Source organism: Bolinopsis microptera, chromosome 11 (genome assembly GCF_026151205.1).
Source record: "Bolinopsis microptera isolate Bmic1 chromosome 11, MBARI_Bmic_1.0, whole genome shotgun sequence".
Lineage (NCBI taxonomy): Eukaryota > Metazoa > Ctenophora > Tentaculata > Lobata > Bolinopsidae > Bolinopsis > Bolinopsis microptera.
This window is the reverse complement of record NC_087082.1, coordinates 8,897,143-8,925,120: the sequence shown is the minus strand read 5'-3', so window position 1 is coordinate 8,925,120 and position 27,978 is coordinate 8,897,143. Positions and strand designations below refer to the sequence as shown.

Below are 27,978 nucleotides of genomic sequence, written 5' to 3'. Positions count from 1 at the left end.
GAATTCGTTACAACATGACGTGTAAAATCGTACAGTTTGGGGTTGTAGTCTCAACTGTATTTCAGTTTCTTGATATCATATAGATTTCAACTTTCAACAGTTTGTTATTATGAATTATCAGAATCACTATCCGAGCGTTTTTGAACAATTTATAGAGATAAGAGTTATCTAGCCTCACCACGCGTTGTATTGTATTTCTTATATTTAGAAATTAGAAATTACTAGGAATAACAACAAGGGTTAATAATGGTAAAAAATAAAATCGAAAGAGATAAAAGTTTCACATGCTTTTTATCACGTTGTAAGAACTGTAAAAAAGTTAAAATTAACCACAGAAATAAACATCAACGATTAAATCAAACTCAAGATTCGATGCAAAATATCAGCCTCCAATTTCGAATCGAAACCAAATATAATAATCATTTCAAATTTAAGTTATCCTCGGCTTGGAATTGTTTATTTTGATTAAGTTTTCGCATTACCGTGCAAAATAAAAAACTCTCAAAATGACCGCAGTGGGAACCTGCGATGGTTGGAAAGAGCAGATAACACAGCGCCACCTATTATCGTTATCTCAGAGAATTGAACCATGCACATATTCGATATCTTTCATCAAAAATATATCATTTCTTCGTCAGCGTATTGACATATCCACATAACTGTTACGTCATGGTCACAAATGTTCGGTTCATATAAGCGGAGCTTGAATTTCTCAACTTCCTATTAGTCTAGAACTCTCTTTCTCGAATATCTCAATATAAATTTCATCTTGATATAGGATCTATTTACAGAGTTATATTAACAGCATATTTCCGTTCTCTGTTATGAACAACATCCGGCTCATATGACATCGTCTCACGTGACACCGGTTCAGATGAAACAACATTTTTCCAGCAGTGGAGTGGTCCCGTGTGGGAGCTCACAGTCACGTCACGAGTTAGAGCCAATCTTATATCCATCTGAAAGATGTGAGGATTAGAATTATCTGGTATCATGACGGAAGTGTTAGCTGACTGATTATATTTTGGTGCGTGTTGGGGTTCTCCACAAACCCACGTACCATATGTACAGAGATCCGTTCAAAACGAAACCTCACGACCGTGGCCTCCCAGTCTACGAAAATGTTTCCCAAGTCTGACTAAAATTGAGGGTCGTCTGTCAAAAACCAAAAAATCCTAATTGAACTGTGAAAAAATGACGTCCAATATTTGGGTGCAGTCCAAAACACGGCACAAATATGTGAAACTTGGCATAAATATGTGAAACTTGGCATAAATATGTGAAACTTGGCATAAATATGTGAAACTTGGCATAAATATGCGAAACTTGGCATAAATATGTGAAACTTGGCATAAATATGTGAAACTTGGCATAAATATCAAATGTGTGAAACTTGGCATAAATATGTAAGACTTGGCATAAATATGTGAAACTTGGCATAAATATTAAATATGTCAAACTTACTGTTATTGTGTCCGGCAGAAGTGGGGCACTCGAAGTTGAATGTGTAATGAACATCGAGGAAGGTGCCCTGCGACACGTGACAGCAGTCTGTACATGCTACTCGCGACGGAAGGAGTCGCACTTTGGCTGTTATCTTGCTGATTCCTGATACTAGGAGATAGCTATACTGCTGCTCCGATCCTTTCTTCTGCGAGGTGAATGTGAGGTTAGCGTACAATTATTAATAATAATAATATTCTTACTTAAGTTATCAATTAGGAAACGAGGACTTATAGACGAGATGATATACGAAATCTGTTATATTATTCAGGTTTTCAGATACAGTGACTGTTAATGACCAGCAGTGACTATGACTGCAGAATATTGTAAGATCAATTCAAGTGAGTCTTTGTGCCTCCTCTGTGATTGGAAATATAATAACGATAGAAAGGCTGCTAAGAGGACTACTGAAGATGATAGTGGCGATGTAAGATGAACACATCTCAACTAACCTGTTTATCAGCAGTATGACTGTTGGCAGATTTCACCAGAGCTAAAGTACTGTTGAGGTTGTTGTTTGTGAGGAGGAAGGCGTTGTTAGAACCACAGGGACTGGTCTTGTATTGACATTGTTGGGACAGTATTGCATCACTTCCGGGCCTGGTGAAGAGGGTCGGGGTTAGCGAACGTTCTTATAGTTACGGGTAGTTTTGAAGTTATATATCAACTGTTAGGGCTGATTTATTGTACTTTTACCTATGAGTTATGATGAAACTTAATGTATACGTACAACTTTCACTTTCAGATATAAATAGAAACTGAAAAAAGGGACAACTTACTTGATATCCACAGAGAAGTGGTTTTCGTTAGTTTTCAGGTAGAATTCCTCCGGGGACATACTAATGGAGTATTTACAGTCCAACCTCTTTTGACTCCTAGAGTACTGAACTTTGACATTGGCAGAAGACAGACCAGGGAATGATGTGATGTCACAGCCCATGGTTGCAAAGTAGTCTATAGGAGGACCCGGTGTGGTAGTGTTGGGTCCGTACGTTTTCCGGGGCGTCACCGTCGCGCCACGTTGTGGTTTTGTTGACTGAGGGAGGGCATACGTTAAATAGAGTGTCTTTGGTTTATAAACTGGATGAACATTTTGATTCAGTGAAAAATAAGATAAAGTGTTTGCCATGGCACAAAATTATTTGTAATTAGTATTATTGAAGCACTAGAGAAGGTTTACACTACTCTAACTCACCACGTTTCTTCTCGTTGACTCAGTAGGCATCTGTAGTTCGTCGTGATGAGACGAGACGATGCTGGCGTTGTTATGCATGACGACAAAGAGGCAGACGATGGCAGCCAAACATAGGATTACCACGCCAGAAAGGGCACAAACTGCTTTCTGCATCATCTTCAGAGATCGTCTCACGCTGTAGGTTGACTGGATGGAGTCTAGGGAAGAAGAGTGGTGAGTATAGTGGTGAGTATTGTGGTGAGTAAAGTGGTGAGTATAGTGGTGAGTATAGTGGTGAGTATAGTGGTGAGTAAAGTGGTGAGTATAGTGGTGAGTATAGTGGTGAGTATAGTGGTGAGTATAGTGGTGAGTAGAGTGGTGAGTATAGTGGTGAGTATAGTGGTGAGTATAGTGGTGAGTATAGTGGTGAGTATAGTGGTGAGTATAGTGGTGAGTAGAGTGGTGAGTATAGTGGTGAGTATAGTGGTGAGTAAAGTGGTGAGTATAGTGGTGAGTAGAGTGGTAAGTATAGTGGTGAGTATAGTGGTGAGTATAGTGGTGAGTAGAGTGGTGAGTATAGGGAAGGAAGAGTGGTGCGTAAAGTGGTGAGTATAATAGTGGTGAGTATAGAACAAAACCGGTGGAGAGATGAATTAAGGAATAGGTTGAAAGTTAACTAATATTTGGCAATAATATTAGTTGACTCGCAAATGCAATAATATTTTGTGGCATATACTGATATGACACATTGTGTTAAAAGAAGTGATATTGAATAATGCGAATTGCAGCCTTATTTAATCTATAAATATCGAAATTATGCACATTCTTAATGCCCACTCCTCGTGTGCAATCTGTGACCCGAAGTTATGATGCAGCACGAATATATAGTGTCATCTTTCCAGGCCTCAAAGGTTGCCGGAGTCGACAAGCACATTCCAACAACGCACCTCAAGTTTAAAATGTAGGCAGAACTATCACAACCCAAAACACTCAAACTCCGGTCAAATAAAGGCAAATACAACAACGTACGGACTCCAGCAGCTTCAACAGACTTGACAATATGCAAAAGCCCGCACCACCTAAAACCTATCGATTTACAGGTTGAGGGAGGGAGTTTCTGCGTGCCCGTTTGGTGATAACCCGAGCTACTCAGCTCCAAGCACACCGAGACTGTCTGCAGATCGGATCACGTGCCACACACTGATTGTCTACAGAGCGCACGTGACTTGCCCGGACACCCATATAAGTGAGAGCTAGTCAGTACCACCAGGGCAGGATAATACAGATATTGGATTTACCCTGGGTGCTCCAGGAATTTGGAGGTAATTGTACGGTCTGCCAGCTCCCTCTACATCTCGACATGCGCCCACCCCGGCCCTTATACCTGTGAAAATCTATAAATGTTTGGCGTATGACGTGCTATGTTGCGGTTCCATTACACCTAATCGCTGGGGGTTGCTGCTGAACGTGTTCCACAACCATGAAGTGGGGTAATGTCTGCGAAATGAGCCATTGCCCATTTGTCACCATGAGGAATCCGGGTATCATCCGCAGGAATGAGGAATCTTAGTATCCGGCCAGGTTTTATAAAATTAGTTGGATCGGAGCCAAGCTATCCTGCTTCTAACCATTGATCATGGGCTCATCAGCACAAGCCTTGATTTCATCAACCTCTACTCAGCAGTCAGCTAGACTACAATCACATACGAGACTTTCGTGTCAACCGGGGGTTTTGCTATCAAGTCGGGGGGGGGGGGGGGCACATCGCAATAATTCAATATTCTACAAAGGGCCATTATTAGCATTTCACCAATATAGTGTTGTAGCAATTTCTATGCCGAGTCTTTTCAACCCAAACTTCTATCAAACATAAATGAAACCTATGATAATTTATCAAAACGAGAGCACTGCAGACGAATGGCCAAACTCTATGTTATATGAAATAACAGGATTAAGGAACTTGCAGCAATACAGATTCATGTTCACTGCAAACAAATAAAACCAATACATAAATTATTATCAACGAACTAAAACTAACCATTGGATGAGAAGAGGCCCCGTTTCTGTTTGCTGTACTTGGTGAAGTTAGAATTGAGGGTGCTCTTACTGCCAAACCTTCTCTTGAATCTGTCCACCAGGTTAGTGTTCACCTGTCGGGGGAGGCTGTCAGGATGAGATACATCTCTTAATTTAACTGCTGCAGCTTGCATTGCAACATAGTGATATTTTCGTCCGAGCAGTAACTGTGCAGAGTACAGAATTTAAAGTTTGTCACGCAAATCTAATATTATGGTACAGCGAAACAGTTTGTTTCATGACGTACCTGTTCGAGCTCGTCAATCTTGTCTATGATGTTATCAGTAATTCCGCTCAGCTCCTTCACAGCCCCGACCCCTGCCATGTAGATTCTCTCCTTGTTCACCGTCAAGACATTCTCGATCTTTCCACTCTCGAGGGTTGCAGCTCCGTTGTTGCGGACAGCATCAGGAAGGATGTTTTGCACCTGCAAGGATTTTAACCATTTAAATCCAGGTACAGATGGTTTTGAAGTTTTATTAAACTACCGTAAAAAACATCGTTTTTTCTAACTTTTTATCAGAATAAAAATGTCATCATCAATCTTTAGTTACTGTCCTCACCTCCTGTGCCAGTACACCAAACTGTTCCGGCTGGTCGATATTACTGTAATCACAGAACTCATCAGTGTACGAATAGTTGTAGAGGTTCAGCTGCTTAACTTTCTGTAGCTCTTCCTTGCAGTCTGCGATGGTGATATTTTCCTTGACCCTCTGGTCGGAGTAGTGGTTTAGTGTACCTGACACCAGCACGTTTCCGCCGACAGCCAGTGTCGCGTGGTCCGGCCGCTCTATGTTGATACCCACGTTACCCTGACAAAACGTGAGAGGTTAATATTTCGCGCCAGGGGTTTTGAAGGAGTTGTGGAGTGGTGATAAGTGCGAAAAGTTAAAGTGTAACAGGTTGGCTGTTGGACCGAATTACAGGTTTAAGAGTAACAGGTAAGTTGTTGAACAGATATATAAGAGTAACAGGCTTTTTGTTGAACCGATATTCGAGTGTCAAGTTTGTTGTAGCACGAATTGAATTAGGTGTCAACCAACGTTGTTGATCGGGAATTAATATGTTATAAAATAATAAAATAATTATTGGAGAATGACATATTAAACAGGTAAGGAGCTTGTACGGCGTAAAATATTAATTATCATTCTTATGAGTTAAACCCAGGAGCCAACCTACGAAGGAATAACGAGACGGATTTACGATAAACATGTCTACTACTGACCATGTATCGGATGGAACTGTTGTCTACTCTCTCCCAGAGCTGCTGTTCCAGGTCGAAGTTGGAAGGAGAGCTAGCTCTGACGATGATCCTCTCGCTGATACACGCGGCCAGGCAGTGCTTCTGTCCGTTAGTAGTCTCCGCTTCTAATGAAACCACCAGGGAGAAGAACCTGACAAAATACAAGTTAGTCTTCTCCACAGTACCAAGTGACACCACGTAAGAGCATCGCCAAGTGACACCACTTGAGAGGGCTGCTAGTAGAGCAGGTCACAGTAGATCTCACTTGAGGTTTATCGTGCTGGGCGTTGCAAACTACTTTTCAAACTTCATTACTATGACCGCTGAGATCAGTCGAGATAAAAAGATGGAGCTGTCTCGGACTAAAATATCCGTAACACCCAACAAAAACATGAGTAAATTTACAAACCTCTGGTTGGGATTGGGTTTTCCTTTCTTTCTCATGTTGTTTTCTGTGGTAGCACTGAAGTGAAGACGGGGAATCGTCTTGGTCAGACTACCGTTATGGAAATCAACCCTGGTGAAGAAGAGATTTAGATTTACGTTGTAGAAAACAGAGTATTAGTCGCAGAATTCAAACCATCAATTAGTTTGAGTCCGGTTACATTCAATTTGTTTTGTGAGAAACTTGTATTGCTGATAATTTGCAAAAAAAGTAGGCTAATATAGTAACCAGCTATAAAATAAGTTTGTTTTTACTAGAATTTCTTAGGAGGTAGCTAGGACCTAGGTAGAACTAGAAGTGTTTAAAACAAAAAAAACGAACAGTGTAGTTAAAGATATCGACACCTTACTTTCCAAAAATAATAACTTATGGAATTGATAAGCCAGTTTCATTAGACACATGAACCAGTTTATCATTGTCAGATTACTGTGGCTATTATAGATCAGATGGTTTGAAATAAATATAATATTTCGAATTTAACTAACCTCTGGGGATCAAGGCAGTACTTCTGTCGTTCAACCGTACTCTGGTTGATGGGAATAATCTGATTCTTGCTCTCGTTCTTGAACCCAAACAGAGTGACATAGAAAGCTCTGATCTCAGATACGGTGTTCTGTAATGAGTTTATTGTTAGAATTTGTTAGAATTATCCCAATTTTCTTGAATATTGAACATGAACAATCATAATGAAACGTCTTAAGGAAAAATTCCGAAATTAATTGGGAATTTCTATAGTAAACACTTACGTCAGTTTTGATGAACTTGGGACTACTGAAGCCGTAAGCAGTGACGGTAACTTGGAAGTGGTTCTTCTTTTGACTAACGAACGCTGAATGGGCCTCGGAGTGAACAAACCCCTTATCAGCACTGACTGTGTACTTAAATCCAGATCTGCGGGAATTAATTATTTCAAAGGGATGCTCAAACTGCTCAAACAATCGAAATCGAATGAAGCGGAGCAGCGCACATGTTTGAATATCAAATTAATTTAATTAACAACGCGCGCATTGAAGCCGCGCAATTGTTAATGTAAATATATTTGAAGGTCCTTTTAGTACAAATTCTACAATTAGAACCGCGCGTTACAGACAATAACAAGACTTTAGCAAATCGTGTAGAGGGTGAAGGGATGCTCCGGTTGTAGTTTGTACTTACATAGGCCTGCAGTTAGCGTCCAGCATAAGTGCCCATTTGTCTTTGTTGTAATCAGTCCATGGAAGCGATCTGTAGTTCTCAGACGTCTCCTGATCAACATCACTGTATTCTGAAAATATGTTGATGTTAGGTGAGATTACAGCAGACAGCTAGAGCAATTCTAAATCATTTTCAACTTTCTTTAAGAGTATAAGCTTTTTGGGAGTAATAAGGATGCAAAATCTTAGAGGGAATATTCCGGGCTTTAGACTTTTAGAACAAAGTTCAGCAAGAGAGCAATACAGTAAATAAAAGCACAATCAAGGAATAAGGCTTTGTTTTTTGTTGTTGTTTAAAATAAGAGAATGCAAATTATAGTAGAACCCTTGACCCCTTGGACAATCTACTGAGTTTTCGACGCAGTTTTTAGAAAGAAAAAAGACACATTACCATGCTCAGGCTGACCTTTGCCACCAGGCTCCGATTTAATCGTTTGAGCTGGTGATTCCATCTTGCGCTTCTTTCCCACACGGTTGATCTCAATGGTTGGTAAAGCCTGTCCATAACCAGCAATGTTCCCTGCAATGTTACCCATGTGGCTCAGTCTCCGAGCTGTTTCCTGCTCATGTTGCAGTAGCAGGCGCTGTTGCTGCTCCGCGGTGCAGTGGGCTAGTCGTGCATCCTGCTGCATGCGCTGAAAACATGTGTTTAATGGAATACGCTAGACTAAGACTTTAGAGTAAAAAAGGGCATGATACTATGTATGGGAATGTATGAGAAGTTGTGCAATCAACTGAAGATGGCACAAACATTTCCAGGTTTAGACCATGAGGTGACTTTTAGAGGAAACTGAGAAACAACTAAAATACTAAGTTACCAAATTGGTTACTAAGTTACCAACTACTCACCATGAAGAGGGTATTGAGTTGTGTGGGAGGGGTCAGGTTGCTCGTCATGGTCCCTTGTACAGGCGACACTTGCTGAGGTGGCGATACCTGCTGTAAAAGAGAACAACCGTGTCAGAAACATGTTAATAAAAGACAAGCAACTTGCTGCATAAGGTTTTTTAAAGTGTTTAATCCACGATACTTAAAGTGTCATTTAGTTACGAAAACCGCATGAAACCGCATACACCGGGCCGGATTTAAGTTACACACAATTCAATATATATCCCTAAGTTTTAGTGTAGTTATCGTCGGAATAAAAGGCTTGAGCTAAGTATCACGCCGTTTCGAAACCTGTTACACCATTTGTGTAAACGGAACCGTTTTACTGCACTGTACAATTGAATATGCTAACACGTTACAGTTTCGTAATAAAAAACACCCCGACGCAGATAAGGAAAACCGACTATTTTAATTTACTGGAACTGTCCGTCTGTATAATTCAGTGAATATATTATTCATTACCTCATACCATATATTACACGCTACTCCGTATCAATTATGCGGATGTTTAACTATCACTAGTATCCACGCGACTAGCATATCATGAGATCAATATGTGACAATTTAACAGCATCTAACGCTCAGTTATATGGGTCCCAGTAAAGTAGTAACTGAGTTGACATCGTATGCTGCCCAGTTTTAGTTGAGCTACAAAAACATACAGCGTACGGCCAGTTAAAATGCGCTGGATTTCTTTTTTTTTGAGTTTTGAACACATTTTACTCGGTTAATTGTAGGCGTATCATACCCCATGCTGTATAAAGACTAAGAAAGAGAGAGATGCCTTAGAAATTATCCGTGAAAACGATAATGGATATAATATTAGAATTGAGATCCTTAGAACGCCTCGAATATTACAGTATTCATTTTAGAGAAACAACAATTTTATTTGGACATGTAAAAGTTCATTCCGGTTCGAAATAAAGATTTGAGTAGGTCAAGAAAGGAAAATAATTGATCCCAACAGTGATAAGATAATACTGTACAAAGCATTGGAGCGGTTCAAGAAAAACCAAATCAGTAGACAAAGAAAGGATAGCGTTATGTTCAATATGATCGGTGGTGTACTCCTGGAAAGTGACAAGAATTTGGTGATCAGAACCACTTCTTATTTATAATAATAAGTACAAGGCCACACTATCTCCAAGTGAAAACGACGTTTGTTCACAAGCTAATAAACTAGCGAGTTGTGCGGTGCCAGGACGTTCTATCCAAAACATGTTATTCAAAAGAGCAAGTTCTTTTGTGGAAAAATGTCTGTTAATTAACGCAACCTTTGAAATAAAAACATAAATCATTCATCTGAATGCCGACTAAATTAGCATATTCAGTCTTTATAAGAGTACGTGTTGGCTTAAAGTTAGCACAGTATTCCACGGGGTAGGTTTAAGTGAGACATGATGGCGCCACAACAATATTTAGTCCAGTCAGTCAGGCGCAGCTAACAGTTTTACAGTACTTAAGTAGCTTGGTTAATTATTCAGTTACTAAGCTGTAAAACCTGGTGAGTGGTGAATAATGAATTATCGAACTATTACTTAGTTACAGATATTAAACTTAGTTACAGATACAAAACTATTACTTAGTTACAGATATTAAACTTAGTTACAGATACAAAACTATTACTTTCTTACAGATATGGATGTTTGGTTATAAATCTGATAATTACGGTATCAGCCTGGTTAGTGGTTACTTAATTGTAGTTACTAAGCTACCAATCTCGTTACTAAGTTACCAACTTGGTAGACGGGTGATAGCTTAGAACAGTGACCAAGCTGAATAAACTGATGTAATACTGTTGTGCTCGGTATTTACTGATCTGGTTACTAAGTTACCAACTCAGTTACTAAGTTACCAACCTGGTTGACGGGTGACAGGTTAGAAGGGTGACCAAGCTGGGTACCCTGATGTAATACTGTTGTGCTCGGTATTTGCGAGTTTTCTGCACTCTGCATACACTGGTTGTAGCTTAGTGCATCGGCCGCTATCTGCTCGGGGCTGTAATATCCTGAAAAATATTATCAGTTAATTTCAGCGTCAGTTTTCTCTGGCCTGGCATTAGATACTCAACACACAAACATATTAGTGGGAGTTTTGGGCGTCTTAAAGCCCTATTTTCATGACATAACGTTTACGACAAAGACGGAACTGGAACACTCTAGAACTACTGGTCGTAGAGGACAACTAGTGATCAGTTAGAGACAAATACGTGCCGATCTAGGAAAAAAAGAAGAGTTGCGACTTACTGTTTACTAGTTCAGGTCTAAGTTATAGCCCCAGGGTTAACTCCGAAGAAATCATACAATCCTATCCTTTGTGGGATGACAGGTTTTGGACCAGAAGAAACATAACGGTTACAACTTTACAAATTACAAAAAGAAGCCGATATTAGCGGCTTGACGGACGATATTCTGAAATCTAACCCCAAGCCGTTACCTTTTCCCGTAATCGGTGAGTAATGCTGTGCTGTACTCCAATATACCCCCGTGTATACAATTGCCTAGTGGTGAGTTCTAGTTGCCCTACAGAAGTTTCAAACTGCCTGTCAGAGCGTACCGTAACCTACTCCTGACTAACGTACCACTCACCGCATGACAGAGGAAATCAAAGGAAGTGCCCTACCCGATGTTTGAACCTGGGACCCAGTGACCGGCGTGCCTGGAACTCCGCAACCGCGCACAGGCTGGAAGTCTAAGCGTAGTGCCGACGTTAATGTTTTACACTACAAGGCAAGAAACTGTCTTACAGTTGGTTCCAACAGGTTGGCTGGAGTTGGAAGGCTAGATTTTCCTGGTTTTGACGTAGACTACAACCACAGAGTGTCTCCTCAATATAATTGGATTCAACAGCTGCAGATTATTGCGCGCCTAGCACCACACCGCCCAGAGGTTTGATAGCTCAACATGTCGTTGATTGTTCAGAAAGTCGGAACATTGGCAGATCTCTTCCCGTGCCAGTGCCCTCGAATCATACGCGGATTTACTTAGCTCTACCCAACACTCTCCATGCCGGACTAAAAATGTGGGCTATATCGGCACATGCGCAACTCCAACCATCCCCGTTACGTACCAGGTATCTTACGCTACTCTTGCACCAACACAAAGCGGATATGTTGGTGGTCCAGTATGTCCTATAACCAATCCTCTCCTGATCAGCAGCCACATACTCACTGATAAGAAACCTTACAACATCCCTAATTTCATATATTTTACTTTTTACCACTGACTTTTACAGCAATTCTGTACCTGGTGGAGTTCGGTATTTTAATGAGAAATGGCCGAGTTCGCGGCTCTGACTTTGCCTAATCAGCCCATGGTGTGTAACGTGGTGGGACGCAGCCAAAGAGAAAAGTGTATAATTATAAGCGACTCAGCAAGCGGGTGTTACGAATTAAACCAATCTCTTGAAACAGGGGCAAAGCAGAAAATATATAACAGAATTGATGAACACGTGTGATAAAATTACAGATATGATTATCGTTAATTCGCGGGTAAGGGGGGCTGTGTGGGGTGTAGGGAGGGAGAGAGGGAGGGAGGGTGGGTGGTACGACGTGGTAATCGACCTGAGCGCCTTGCACGGCCAGGGGGACCGAGTTTTAACTTGGGGGTAGGAAGTGAAAATGGGGTGGAGTAACGCTGAACAAGGTCTGATACACACTGGTGTGACACACTGTAGCAGCATTCTTACACACCTTATCAAGTCTCTATAAGTCTCAATTTGAGTGCCCTCTCAGCACACCATATTTGTGAGAAATTTTAGGGGCAATGTTCTGAACGCGGCAAGGTTGAGTAACGTTAAAATGTTGAGTAGGTGTATGTGTAGGTATGTTATTATACGTTAGTGATACGAGGCAACACCAGCAACAATGCTGATCATGATCAACTACGTCAGAATATATTGTAGTGACTAACGCAATGTTGGAATAATCATAACTGATTTAATATTAAAGTAAAGTAAAGATATGTAAAATTATTACCGTTTTGTTGGTCAGGTGAATAAGCTGAATCAGATCCAGGGGGTGTTGGCAGCTGACTGAAACAATATCTCGTTTACTCATCTTTCTAAAGAACAATAATTCCAATGGAAAAAATGTCCATGTTAAGATTAGCCAATAGGAAGGAAGAATTTTTTTCAGGGTTTTCCCTCAACTTATTTCCACCAGCAGCCTCTTGGAGGACAATCTTAATTGTACCGATGACATGGTAGCTTTACTTACCCCTTACTTAACATTTACTTAACCTTTACTTTATTTATGTAATCACCTTTTCTAAACATTTTTCCTACGACATATTTTTGATAACTCTACTCTGGCTAATAATTGAAATAAAGAAAAAGTAACGTAGAACCCACCTTTGAAGGGTATTAAAGTTGTTGTAGGGTGTAGCAGTGTAGCCTAAAATGGAAGAAAAGATTAGCAAACCTCGTCACAAAATACATATCAAAATAACAACAATCAAACATGAACAAAATTACAACCGCGAGTAAGTAACCAACGGGATCAGATAATGAAAAACGACAAAAAGCAATTGATATTGATGATTGTGAAGATGAGGATGAGCCAGCAAACAATCAGCCAAACCAGACAAGCGGTGCAGACATCCAGACTACAGCGATGAGATAAAGTAATTGTGTACGCGTGACAAAGAGTGCAGGAGAGTGAGTAAGTAACAGTGTTAGTATACTACAGGAGAGAGAGAGAGAGGTCGGGGTATTGGAGACACCATGTACTGAATGGTAGGAAACATGGCAGGAAGGAAGGAAGGTTAATTGACACACAATACAAGGTTACCAAATTGGAGTACAATGAGATGGTTTGTTGATAAAGTGGTCATTTGTGTGTGTCACTGTGTTGGATATGTGGAACAAACCCGACCAAACAGCCCTGAATATCAGGGACACATCATCTATAAGCTACGGGACACAACAAGGGCGCCAAAACGGCGCGGGACACAGTAAACGTGGACACAAAATGAGGATAAATCTGGTGCTACACCCAGTTTGAGAAGTGACTGAAGGGCGTGATATCACCAGTACACTACATACAGGTTCTTTTAGAACTGATAAAAAACTGAGAAGCATCAACGACTCAACACTCAAAGCAATAGTTTCTTTCTCTCTCTCATCTATTTAGTTGTTATAATTTAGTAGTATGGTATTGTAAGTTACCGCATACATCAGCAGCAAGTAACTTAGCGTCCAGCCTAAACTGCTCAAAGTCAAATTTAGAGGCAGGATTTATTCACATTCCATTTCCCACATTTTAATTCCACCACCGTGACGATTACTCCACGTGGATATATAATATTACATATCATAATATATACCACTATTATAAGCGTCTCTCTATATTATATATATCTCAGTTGATTAACAATATACTGTCGTTACAACGACGTTCTCGGATTGCCTAGCAGACTATTTCATTTCTATTTCCGATACATCTAGTCAGATCTAGAGCGGCTGGTCACATGACGTGGGGTGAAGTGTTGGAGGTCTGGAGTGTGGAGAGTAGCCCCTAGTTAAGGACGCAACGTCTAGTAGACTAGAGTTTCAGTAAGCCAGACATCACGTGCTCGTGTATTGCCATATGAAGACGATGTAACTCACTATATGGTCCTACCATTGGATACTATCCAAAATATTTAGAGGAAACCGAAATAGACGACCTCGAGAGAAATAGACAGTAGAAATAGACAAATGCAAACAGACTGGTCAGAAATAGGACAACCCGTGCTCTATGGAATATTATTTCGAATGATAATTGCGAGAATTTAACCAGCGAGGGAGAAAGGCCCACGTGCCCCACAAAACCGGCGAATGAGAGCGCGCAGAGTATATCAGGCGCACCGCCTCCAGCCAGTCACAGGGGGGAGCTCGTGTCACGTGATATCACATGAGCAGTTGTGAGATAGCGGCCTGCCTTTCCTCAACCAATAGGAGGGAGAGGAGGGTAGCCAGGCACGGAACACTCAGCCGAGCTCCTGAAGACAACTCTACCCCTGCATAGCCTGGTGCAGGGATTAACCACGTGACATGAACTCCTCGCACGTGCTCCAGCGTAAATGTCATGTGGTAGCACGTGTCACATCATGGGATATACACGTCTAGCCCAGAGATATACGCAAACATATGCAGCTTGTCCAAGCACGTGGATAATTTTCCCATTATAATAGAACATTCAGTATCTCAAAACGGATGCGGCAACCTATTATTAATTACATTTATTCGAAAACAATACACCTGGTATCAAGGGATGATGGCGTAGAGCGCGCGGCGAGCAGCGCCGCCGCGTCCCCCACACTGCAGGTGTCACTGGACACTGGTCACCTCCAGAGTTAGTGGAGGATCATTAGCTACTAACGTAAAGATAACAGTCCTGACTGAGAGCGAGGATGTGTGGCAGGAGCTGAAGTGAAGCCAGGTAGTACCCTGCCGTTAACACGTCCTGTTCTGGAGGACTGGGCATGACACTACCACGGAACCCACCCCACTCCGTGACTGGTACCCGGCCTTCTTCGCAGTTGCAGTTAGCCTGGCAACAGCTCGCAACTTCCCATTATATTTACTACGGATACAAGTTGTTAGTCGCCCCGCGTTTCTTATCACGTGGTCAGATCGCACTCAGTTCCGGTCCTCAGGAACGTCAGGTTATACATGTTACGGTTTCTAATTTTGTACTGTGTGGTTCTGAACTGGTGTTCTCCAGCCATTATGTACTGATATGATAACGATTCTGTAATTGATCGGTAATCATAGTGATGTCATCCGTTACCCTTGCCAACAAAAACATAATGAAAGAATGATGACCAGTGCTGTTTTGATTATGGGAAGATGAATCCGTAAAAAAGATGGTATTGGCTGCCATTTAACAAGACCACCGTGATTCACGGAGCCTTGCAAATGATAGATTGGGTGGATTCAACAGAAAATAAGTAAATTCAACTGGTAAGTAGCTTCAAGAAGACAAAATAGGTTTTTATTGAAACAGAGTTTAAAAACCACACCCTAAGAGGGAAATTCTCATAAATAATAAGAATAAGAAGAAGAAGAATAAAAAGAATAAACATATTTGTGTTCAGAAAAGAGACTCTAAAACTTTGCTAATGCCACTCTGTAACATGCAGTAAATGGTCGGCATATGGTTGAGATAAAAGGCTACACGGCCGGTCAAACCCCCTCTCGGAACGGTCGGTAACACCTAACAGGCCGTACACTCACTCAGTATGTGTCGAACAGTTGTCAGTTCAACCGTAAAGCCACGATGAACTGACAACTACCCGATTTTAACTGTCCTGTCACGTGACCAAGGCTAAACCCATGCCATCTCCGGTGATAGCATGCCCTATCAACAAGCTACCGTTTACAATATACCGGCAGTTAAAACGGGGACAGGGAAAGTTTTAAAAGGGACCGTAACCATAGTGACCATGATAACGTTGAGTTGGAACTATTTGATGCGTCAGTTTGTTTGTTTCTGTCGGACGCAAGGTTCTGCTTCGACGATCCGTCTGCATCGATATGACGTGTAGATGGATTTTTATGGAGCATAGCTGTGCTCATCAACAGTTTTTAGCAAAAAATACCGGTGGCTATTTATACCACTGATCGCTATTCGAATGGAATTTACCAGATACTATCAGTTAACAATTAATGATGATATCAGTTACCAGATGATGCTATCAGAAACTAAGACCAAACCAGAACAACAGCTCTACCATACTATATAGGCCATTCATTTCCTCAGAACAACATGGCGTGTTTTAGATGTGGAGAGATTCGTGTCACAATAGCATCGTAAGTGATATCCCATTGTGTGTAATTGTGTAATGGTTACTTCATTTTAGTGTGTTGCATTCTGTAAACGTTCAATGAGTTAATATTTTTACTAAAATTTTCACAAGTCTGTTCAATGTTGCAAACCTTATTCAATGACTGTTCCGGAGTTTTCCGGAGTGAGGTCAATACCTTTTTTGGGAACACAAGAGAAGGGTTTCACGACTCCTGTCCGACAGCGACTCTTGTCCGACAGCACTTTTTTGTGTTTGAAGTGATATCTCAAATTAGGCACATAGAAATTCGCCCAAACTTACACAGATTAACCGTCCTATAACCATCATACTTTAAGGAAAGTTTCAAGAAAATCGTATGGTAGGATCCGACATAAACTATTGTCCGAAAAACCTAACTTTGAAGTCGGACAGGAGTCGCTGTCGGACAGAAGTCGCCCAATCCAAGAGAAGTTCGCAGAACTTAACATTTTCTGCAGAATCAAGAGTAACATCACGTGACCCACAGTTGTATAGAATTAGAGGAACTGGAAACAATTTCTTCAGAACCACAGTACACTAATCACTGGCTTGGTAACCGGGTCACATGTGGAGCGTAGAGACAAGGTGATGCTCTGAAGACAAGAGACACCAACCCTGTAATTGCCAGATCTACAAACACAAATTATATCTAGACTTGTTAACCCAGCTTCCAATTCTATCGTGAACCATGTATCGCCTTGTACATAGTTGAAAAAAGGAAGACTAGCCCAGCTCACAGGTTACTAGCAGATATAATAGAGACACACGGGATAGGATCAGAACAATCTGGTGCGTTGTAATCATCATTACTGTGACGGTATGATCGAACAAGCTAGAGACATGCCATGAAGAAGCGACCGGGTTCAGTTGTTTAGTTCGTTCAGACCGGTAGTTTTGTTGTACAAGATATTTAGCAGCACGTACAATATTCTCTCCTGGTTTAGAGTGCACATTTAGTTTGGTGTACAGAGATATCTAGTTGTTCTCTGTGTTGTTGTCGACAGGTTGTCAAGACGAAGAAGGTAAATAATATACGTTCACATTTCACAAGGGTCCAGCAATACAACTTATACTATACCACATTCTGTATTCAGATATTCTCAGACTGTATAGTGTACTCATACTATATAGTGTACGAGTAGAAGTACAATGGCGGGTGTGTCATGTGTTCGCACTGCTGAGAATCGTGTATATCTAAGTCTAGGATACGGTAAGCGCTAATACCCTAGACTAATAGAGTACTCAATAGGACTCTCTGGTATGAACATTCCTCAGGGTATAACTGAATGCAGGCATTTGTAACACTGTGTAAAACCACGTTGTTTATTATGCTTATGATAATAGGGACAACACTACATCTGTTGTTTCATAAATCCAGCATAAAAGATGATGTAGGAACTTAATTCAAAGGAGGAGATTCTGCATGGATCAGCCCCATTTTCATCCCAAATTCCTCAAATTTTACTTCGTTCTGAATTTTGTCGCGTGGAATAGCTGCAGACACTGAATCAGCTGTTTGGGGATGACAATGAAACTTTGCGTTTGAATTTACATCGTTCAGTAATGATAGCATACCCTAAATTCCACGATTGTCATGATCTCATTCCACTCAATTCGCACAATTTTCACCAATTCGCGCTACTTGCAGAGGACTGATAAAGCAATACCAAAGCTTACGTCATGATGTCGATGGTAATTGCTAATGACATTGAACTTTGAAGTTATGAGAATTGACATTGACGTGGTATCGGATATGGAAATCCTTCTTCTGTGACCTCAATAAAGGATATGGTTGATGACTGCCTGATGACATACAATTAATCTCTAGGTCATCTATACGATGTCATTCTTCTTTGACCGTATCTTTTGCATCCTTTTCAATCTCCCTCCAACCTTTTCTTGAGTTAAAAAAGTAAGTTCTAAGAGTGTTCCTGAATGATTTGGCCACTATAAAGTTACCATCTGCCCGACAATTGCCTGGCACAAAGAGAATTACATACTTGAGTAGATTTTCATTTGCTACTGAGGATCTCATTATCCAGAGATAAGTAGATGTAGCAAAAGTACAACATATTTATTAGTGAACAACAAAGGTATGTTGGCGAGTACTGGATACTAAACAAAATGTTTGAGCGGTTAGCTTGGTGTCTCGTTTCAGTCAGGTTAAAGGATTCAATAAAGATGAACGAAGCCTTTGAAGAGATGGTAAATACCGTTATTATGATGTGAATGGTATTTCATGGAGATAAGTTTAAATAGCTGAAAAGAAGACCGGCTTTCTTAGATTGAAAAGTCAAAAGATCTAAATTTAAGTCAAGTGTGACCACGTCCAAAATATCCCAGCACATGCGAACTACAAAGAGTATGTTAGTATATCACACTACTGTGTTTAAGTTAGTTGTTTTAAACTCTCCACTTCAACTTAACTTATTTGATTAATAACTAATAAGTGTGGGAACACACAAAGGAAGATACACTTAAAATTTTGCACTGACTTTGACCAGAGCTCCCGACTTTTTATAGTTTTAGGTTTAGAGTAAGATGAGGTAAGATCCAAAGATTCAAAGATAGACTGACCATTGTAATGAAAAGATTGCATTGACTTTCTGGAGACATAGTAACGTGTCTGAACAATAGAACATGACCTTAGGCGAGCTTTTCGATTAGAAATACTGAGGACACTTTAAATTCTGCAGACTAGGGTGGATGATTGTTTTAAAGCCACACGACTGACTAAGGACAGACCGCCCTAACTTTTAACAAGAAGACAATCATAAGGCATATATCATGGAATATCAGCCGCTATAATTAGTCAAGATTTCAAAGAATTTAACTATTACAGTTTAAAGTAGGCTGTTCCAATGTTGTAACCTCGAAGGTAACAACACGAAAACCTAAAAAGCTAAAACTAAGTCTGCCGAAAGTGACAGCTGCAGAGACAACATTGACACTGCGATGTAAACAATGTGAACTACAGAACTGCACACTACAACTATGTAACATGTAACCAACATGCTCGGAGAGTAACATATGTGACTCCCACATAATGCTGTACCAGCCGGTGACTGAGGCGAGGGAATGAAATACAGAAATCAGCAGCAAGCAGCTTACTAAAATTATAATAACACGTGTATATTCAATATAGCATACTAGATATAACATTTACACCATTTGAACGAGATCCGTTCAAGTTAAAATATCTTGCATATCACGCTTCTCCTAACAAACATAACAGCAATCATTACAGTACATTAGATACATGTTACTAGTAGATACAGATTACGACCAATTACATAGATATATAATATAATATATACACATAATATGTTAAACCAAAACAGTGTATAGTGTGCACTGTGCGCCTTACGTTGAGGGTCAAAATGATGCTATAAGATGAGTTACAGTAAGGGTTTGGAGATTACTAGATCGGTTACAATGAGGGTTTGGAGGTTAAAAGATGGGCACATACAATGAGGCATTCGTTTTGGAGAAGTCAGCTGAGGAGGCTACAAAGTACAAACATAAACTAGAAGAAATGAATAATACATACTGAGAAGAATAGAATATGGAGACACCTCCTCGAAAGGTGTAAAGGAGTGTGGTCATACAAAAGCGCTACACAACAATACGAAGTCCCTAAACTAAAGTCCTACAATGCAAGATAAGAAAATGCACCCTCAAAACCCAGGATTGTAAGGATTCCCCCGCACATTGGAGGGGTTATTAAACTCCCTGTGAGGAGTGTGATAAACCCGGTGTTGTAATATAATCTGGCGTCATCAAACCAGAGGTTCAGACTATATCTACTCAGCCTGGTACTCAAACCCAGTAGTAAAAGTTAGAGATCCAACAGATCCTCCTCAAATCTCGCACAAACACACGAGAGTTCCCAGGGAAATGTTCCCAAGCACACACACACACACACACACACACACACACACAGGTAGGTGTCTACGGTAACCAGCGGCCGAAGCCCTACCCCAACCTTATATCCTCACAAAAACCCCTGTGCATCGGGATGAGAATTATTTGAAACTTTAAACCAGACAGTACCAGCACCGTGAGAGTCTGTGACAGGGCCAGATGGTGGGTGACTGGCCGTGGGTGGTGTTGATGGGTGCTAGAGAGAGGATTGATGACGTCACGATATCATGCAGGGTCAAGAGCGACTTTAGTGGGGATGAGACCGACACTGTGACCGACACTGTGACTAGATCGACACCCTGACTAAACTGTTACTGTGACCAGAAAGACACTGTGACCAGCACTGTGACCGACAAACTGTGACCGACACACTGTGGTACACATGGATGATAAGATTGTGGGGTGGAGTGTGGCGGAAAGAGATGTATGCCGGCTGAGTTACTCGGTGAATAATACGAGGGCTGCAAACAAATCGCAAAGAAGGATCTCCAAACGTAACAGGTCCAGAACTGTGCTAGGATATAAATTGAAACGAATGACGGAGCTCAAACAGTTAGAACAGATCTGACAACAAACCGTGTATTCTCGCGCGATAAAACACTTAACCTCTAGAGAGTAGAGTCTAGATCGGTCAACAAATTGCATCATCAACTACAACATCTCCAACAGTCACCAGATTGACAGGCTGTACGAAACTAATCGACTAACAAATAGCACAATATTAGCTGATTAGCTCAGCTAATGACAACTAGCGTACAAGAACAAGGATAACAACACGACGCCGCCGACAAAAAGAACAACCCCGCCGACAACAACAACACCGTCAACAACAGGAAGCAGGTAGTACCGGACAGGAGTTCCGGAAGAGATTATCCACAACAAGCAACTCTCTCAAGATCTCAAGATGCTGTCACACACCGCGGGGCTGCTCTCTCTCTCTCTCCGCGCTGACACTGCTTAGCACACATCAGTCTCTGGTACAGATAAGTCTTGTGGTCACGTGCAAGGGTCACGTGGGCAGTACTGCCAGGCGATAGAGTCACCTAGCACTGCCTTCCTCTCCCTCCCTCCCAACCGAATTAATTTCATATTATCAGCTGGACTGTGCCGCAATAACTCTGTAAACAGAGAGACAGAGAGAGAGAGAACCAGAAAAAACAAGTGAAAACATTAAGTGATATTCGAGGTGGTAGTCATGATTTCCCGTAGCTATCCGGCATGCACGTCCGGCTCATCAAAGGTTGTTACAACTGACATGCCTGCTTTGCTTGCTACGGTAGGGGTCCCGTGACATGGTTCAACAAATTACTGCTAGAATTTGTTTATTACTTGACCTTATCAGCTATTATATTGGTTAGAATTACTTAGTTCACGTCCTTCGTCCGCCTCATTATCTTTACTCTCTCCCCTTAATGGTGTAATCTTTATCCCATTCATCATTTAATCATTACCCCCCTTTGAGTGAAATGTTATGCCTTCTAAATTCATGTTTCGAGAACTTGCTAATTAACGAGACGAGCACAAAAACAGGATCATCAACGTACGATGTGATTACGATAGGATAATTTAGATCGCAAGTTCTGTATCAGTTGATCTTAGTCTCGTTTCTCCGTCTACAGCGCGGGTTTGCGGACCACCAAGTATTCCCAATAACCCTGAATCTCCCTCCAGTTAATTGTTTTCCACCCACTGATGGTCACTTGGTATCAAGCACTAAGTTTGGTACCAGTTGACAAGGTAGGTGAAGGTGTTGGGAGGTTGGCAGAGTCACCTCTGAAGGTGTTGGGAGGTTGGCAGAGTCCCTTAACCCGGCACCTGATATCCCGCTCTCCAGGTAAGCAGTTATTATTAGAATATTAAATAACTGATAATTGTTATATACTAAAGTCACTATTGTGATTATATACGCCGTTTTATAGCGTCATGCATTTCTTCTTGGACGAATTTTGTGAGCAATGATGTTTTCTATGTAGGGTAATTAAGGATTTTTGCGTGGCCAGCGGAATTACACGGAAAAGAAAACACAATCGTATCATTATTGAGGAATGTTATGACAGTTATTTAGGAATATTGTTTCGACCACAAAGGAATATTCTTTCAATTATATACGAATATTATTAATATTATTGGGAATGTCATTGACGATATCCTACTGATATAACTTCGTTTCAGAAGATTGATAAGTCAAGTTACACGTGTGCCAATATATATAACAAGTGAGAACGTGATGATAACATATTATTGGAATGCCAGGTATGACCTACATTTTTAGGGTATTATACCCAACACCGGATATTTATAACAACCTCCCCTACACTGACACAAGGGGGTTCTTCCAGATTAGCGAAGCGTCAGCTAGTCGCGCGCTCCGCGCCTCCCACGCAGAACGTTCCTGCCGTGCGCATTGCTCCTGCCGTGCAACAAGGACCAGGTTTGCGCATTGTCCTAACCGCGCATCATGTAACAGTAACTGGATGTCAGTTCCACTTGAGAGGGTGCGGACAAGCTAAGTGCTCCTCGGTGATGGTGCGTATTGTGCCAGGAGGGGTGTAGCGCAGCGCCTGGACAAAGTGCACTCGGGCGCCATGATGGGGAGTAAACCGTGCCAAGATACCCGTCCCAGGTCGGGTTCACTTAACAGTTAACACTGTCCCTCTGTGGTGACATTACGGCAACACTTTGACGTTACAGTAACATAGGGAAGCGATACAAAGGTTTAAATAATCTGCGCTAATGCCAGGCTGGTCCGTATTCCCCTTGTTAAACTTGAACCCACTATCCGTAACAAGGTTCAAAAAGTTAGAGAAAAAGATGAAAATTATTTTATTATTTTCAGCATGGGGTCATGTACTTACGGAGAATGATGAAGCGGTAAGATCCAATAAACTTAGCAAGATTTGTTGAAAGTAGGCAGCTTCGAGAGCACAAAACGATCAATTCATGAGATTACAATCGAGCGATAAAGAAGTGACAGAACATTTATAATTGGCAAGTACAACATCATGTAGAGGGACTAGAGATCAGGCAGTGGTCCCTGGGAGGGAACCAATCACAGAGCTCTGATAACTCATCCAGCCAATCAAGGGAACCCTCACAACCACGTGAACGTCACGAGGTCTTCTAATTAGACTGAAATCTTGCTTGGTGGGGAGCTAACAATGCGACGTGCTGCCTAGTAAACTAGGACCTCATTAGACATTTAAAATTAGAGTGACCAAACCCGTGTATTCGGTGTTCGTGTAACATTGCCCCGACATGCAAATTGCTTATTAAGAGACAGTGCTGAATCAGAGTTAGACATATCTAAACCATGTTGGAGACTATTATAAAGGAGGGGCCGGCACGGTTTAATACCTCAAATTATCAAATTTTGGAATGTTAACTTTACTTTATCACAGTTTGTTGGCATTGAAATATGAGCTAGCCTCTAATCAGGAGTCTTCGGATCAGAAATTAAACCGATTAGAGACAGTTTGAATAGATACCCGCTGTGAATCATAACAGCCCATGTAGGAATCAGGAAAGAGATAAGTTCTAGACTTCTGATTTGGTATGGTTTCCCGGAGATAAGAAGAATAAGAGTTCTCATTGAGGGAATTAGTGAAGCTCAAATAAATCCACAGCCGATATCACCCATATATATCACCTAGTATACGTCATTGTGTAATTACTATAATAGGTGCACATCATCTTCACATTCGGCTCATACTATGGGTTCTTGATCTCACAGACCTGTCTCGGTCTATTATAAATGTAAAATCTCCCATCATATCTCGTAAAAACATCATCAAAGAGCATACTCCAGTGATCCGGCAATTTCTTGAGTGGCGTCAGAAATAATGGCAGAAATACCGAATTGTATTCTTGCTATGTCTTGAGACAGGCACACTCCTGTCTCCGTAACAATGGAGGCAGCTAGTGCAGATAAAATATGTTTGTCAGGGGTCGATCAATCATCACCAACGAAGACAATAATTACAACACGATCAACTTGTAAACATAATTACAGACATTATTCGGGGAACCACGCCTAAAATACGATCTGAAAGGATGAAAACCTGGCGTAACAAGTGCACTAAAAACGATGGAATGTGTTCAAAACAGCTGTGAAGTGGAAGGCATGCTCAGTTCATACTTACAGTTACTGGTAGCGGAGGATGGTTCCACTTTGAAGAACATATTGACAACGATAACTCGGTCGATATGGCCCGACTAAACGAGCTCCTGTCAACAACCAATGACAAGACGACGACGCGCCCATGTGATAACCGCCAGCCAATCACGTGGCCAGGAGGACGGCAGACGACCAATCAGCGTGCAACAATGAGATCACATGGCACAGGTTATTAGCGCGAGTTCCCACTGTGCCAAGCGATATTTACTTTATGTAAACGCGATAATTTAATACCGGGACTTTAACCCTGGGTTGTCTATACACAAACAATGCTAGCTTGGGGAATCTCCCCCAATCAGGAATCAGGAAAACTCCCCGAACCAATCACAACAGATCCCTCCATCACGTGACCCAATAAAAAGTGAACGAACAGAGCTCCAAAACCCCATTAAAACATGAAACTAGTTCCCGGTCATTCACAACCCCTCGCTGATTGATTCCTACCAGACGTCCTCAGCACCATCAGTTCTTGTAATTTGGTGCTGAATTCCTAAATTCAAGGAAGAAGGTGGATTCCGGGTGTTGTCAAAGACTGGTCCCCTTTATCAAACGTTTTCAGGTCATTACCCGAGCAAACTGGTGTCTAGATCTGGCTCTCTTTGATGAGACTAGCTGACTGTTGAACCCGCCCCTGCGCGCCAAGCAGGCAACACACACTGCCTCTCTTCTAATCGGCCACTATTAGAGGAGTTTGTGTGAAGGTGTTAGCAGGAGTCGTTATCTACCCCAATTACTTTATTACAATTCAATTTCAGTTACATCTCATCCTGATGCTTTCCCCAATAAGACGTCATATCCTAGCCCGGACGAAAACGTGATCTCATTGAGATCCTAGACCGGGGTATTATCTCATAAGATTGCGTACCAAGATGCGCTTACGCCGTGCAGCTCGCGATCAATATAATGCCGACGGACATGACAAATTGTGTGGAAGGTGAGGAAGGGGAGGGGGAGATATCGTAGACACCTACTTCCTGCTCCGACATCTTGGCATTCTAGTTGCGCAACAGATGGTAATGAACAGGTATATCCCTGTCATTAGTTTACTCCAGCGCGCGTCAATTGATTAGATGATAAAAAACAGTCTGTTGATGCTGCAAATTGGATGGGTTACCTCTATCTCTAGACAAGACGAAATCATTGAACATTTGTCAAATTCCATGTCTAATTATAAAGATGAAGGGGACGAATATTTGCTCGTCGGAATACAGAACATTAACTAAGGAAGACAAAACACAAAATAAGAACAAACGATATATATTTAGAACTACACTGAAAATTTGACTGTCAAATTTAGGACATAGAAGTGGTGTCAATTGGAACGGTTGGTGTGATGCAGTGTTATGCAGTTCCATGCAGTGCCGTGTTTTTGGGTGCCGTGTCATGCAGTACAACATGATGCCGTGCTGTGTGGTGCCGTGTGGTGGATTGCCGTATAACGGCACTGAAACAACAATAAAGTGGTAAATATGACTGTATAAACTCACCAGAACTGCTTCCCGTATTCTCCATAGGGGTGAGACTGGAGCTACAACTAATGTAGGGGTGGTGGTCTATTCGCTCAATGGTCAGGCCGTTTGTAGATCACAATCTGAACGATACGCCAATCAGCAACAGTTAACGGTTATCTGTGATCTGTCCTGCCTGGTTAATCAATATTATTACAAACTCATCGTTCAGATTCGTGTCACCAGCCGATTTAGAAAGTATGCGGCATATGCACTTGAAACTCCAATAAATATTATAATCCTTTTAAATACAATTCTTCCATTCATTGATATGTCATTTAACCTCTGGGAGTCCCAACAAAGGTCGCACGTGCGGCTTATCAATTGTGATAATTAGATTCATCTGCCCAACAATAGGCTGAACACAAATTGAAATATTATACTGTGATTAAATTTAGAGTGAGATCGTCTAAAAAAAGTACAGGAAGTTTCGTGTTTGTCAAATATATAATAGGTACTTACGTTTTAAAATACGATTTCCTGTCTTCAAGTTGTAGAGTCTTAGTATTACCGATGTCTGTCCAGTAATGTCCAATAATTCTTCATATTCTGGACCTAATACAAGACAAAAACCGTTACGTAACGTGTACTAATTCATACCCCAAATAAGACATTTCTTATCCGACAGGAATTTAATATACCTCTCAGAAGTCTGAGCCTTGTACACTTCACCTGTTCAATTAATTAAAGTATTAAATTATATACAAATTATTAGATAAAATACAACCCTTCTAGTGTTTCAGCTTCCCCCTCCCAAGATAAGTTTCCTTTCCAAGCCAATAGGAATTTTAAAAAGCTGCCAGAGTACAAAAATGTCTAGATATGCCTAATATCAATCAAGCTATCAGCAAGTTGCCACTATAGGCCAGGTATAATACAGTTAACTTTGTAGTAGTTTTAGGTAAACTATCCACTAATAAGAGAAGATAAGTTAAAAGATACACATCATGATATATCAGAGATGGGTTAGGATATGTTAATAATGTTTACAACAATTATAATCCGGGTTTTAAAATTCTTTCCCAGCTTAGAGGAGGCTTTCTGCTGAGATTTCGACACGCAAATGAGAAATATATGTTGCACATTCGAATAGAAAATTAGGAATGTAAACCCGTATTCTTATCATTGTCTGATATTGTTAATATCCTAAGTAATATTTAAATTGATAATGAGTCATTTAAAGTAGGTATGTAAAGCCCGGTTAAGATTTCTGAGTTGGTTTGTCTGGATTCAATTCAACATACGTAGCATATTTTGCTGATATTACTACGGCATCAATATATTTGGCAGCCCCGCGGCAAATCAAGCTGGCAACCAAAATGGGCATCGTTGCATGTTAATATTTCTACTACTCAATCAGCTATTAACGAATGAAATTAAATGAACCAAAAGAAACCCTCAATTTTAAAATTCATTTCACACCGATTACTGAAAGTTAAATGAATGATAAAGTAAAAAGGGTACTTTAAAAAGACACCAGTTTTGGAGCCGACCTGGCTGAAATCTAACATAATTCGCTAGCAGCAGCAGACACGAGCTCAGAACACAATAGATTAATGGAACACACATTATAAAATTAATCGGATAAAACTATGCATGCGAGCAGCTAAACAACGTATTAAAACACTTAACAAAGAAAACCGCATTCCTAAATTTAAATTATTAAAAGTGAAAGTAAGCAAGTAATTATCAATATACAGTTTTCAACGTCTAGGGAGAAGCGTGGGCTGGGAGGATCAAAGGAAATCACTTTTTTGTGCAAGGTTTAAAAACCGATACTTATAATTAAAACTACCAGAAAGTTGGAAAAGGTGGTAGATTTGAGGGAGGTCTAGATCAGAGATCAGCTTTCGGATTGTCAAGTACAATATCCTACTGAACATGAAGTACAGCTCTGTTTTTCTGAGACACTAGCAGTTTGAACGGGGAAGCCAAGTCCGAACCAGGTAAAACTTTTAGGTCATTCTATTTGTTATTTCTTGTGACATCACAGGAAATAAAATCAAAATAATGGAGGAAAGTAACCCGTCACCAGACAGCTG

General features: G+C 40.9%; 1 protein-coding gene across 10 annotated transcripts; it reads right to left on the bottom strand.

The window, feature by feature from the left end:
- Positions 1-240: 240 nt before the first annotated feature.
- Positions 241-26,543, bottom strand: LOC134823036 (myelin regulatory factor-like protein). 10 transcript variants are annotated; one of them, XM_063834368.1, is made up of 20 exons: positions 26,399-26,543; positions 25,916-26,072; positions 12,873-12,915; positions 12,499-12,554; positions 10,382-10,530; positions 8,484-8,573; positions 8,026-8,269; positions 7,597-7,705; positions 7,188-7,332; positions 6,927-7,054; positions 6,406-6,513; positions 5,979-6,147; positions 5,317-5,565; positions 5,001-5,180; positions 4,716-4,827; positions 2,699-2,895; positions 2,283-2,539; positions 1,956-2,103; positions 1,465-1,651; positions 241-959 (listed from the first exon to the last, which is right to left on the bottom strand). In XM_063834368.1, exons 2-20 carry the CDS (start codon positions 25,938-25,940, stop codon positions 931-933), a joined length of 2,625 nt encoding a protein of 874 aa, XP_063690438.1. In that variant the 5' UTR covers positions 25,941-26,072; positions 26,399-26,543; the 3' UTR covers positions 241-930. The 10 variants fall into 10 exon arrangements, with proteins under 10 accessions (XP_063690438.1, XP_063690441.1, XP_063690439.1 ...); XM_063834371.1 differs by having other exon boundaries at positions 8,041-8,269; positions 26,399-26,497; XM_063834369.1 differs by having other exon boundaries at positions 25,916-26,019; positions 26,399-26,497.
- Between the last annotated feature and the right edge of the window lie 1,435 nt (positions 26,544-27,978).

What these genes read in the sequence shown, in the direction of transcription:
- LOC134823036 (XM_063834367.1), bottom strand. Translation starts at nt 24,433, where the DNA reads ATGTTCTTCAAAGTGGAACCATCCTCCGCTACCAGTAACT. An exon ending in GGGCCTCTTCTCATCCAATG is followed by an intron (nt 2,896 to 4,715) that starts GTTAGTTTTAGT and finishes CTTCTTCCCTAG; the next exon opens with ACTCCATCCAGTCAACCTAC. An exon ending in GTCATACTGCTGATAAACAG is followed by an intron (nt 1,652 to 1,955) that starts GTTAGTTGAGAT and finishes TTCACCTCGCAG; the next exon opens with AAGAAAGGATCGGAGCAGCA.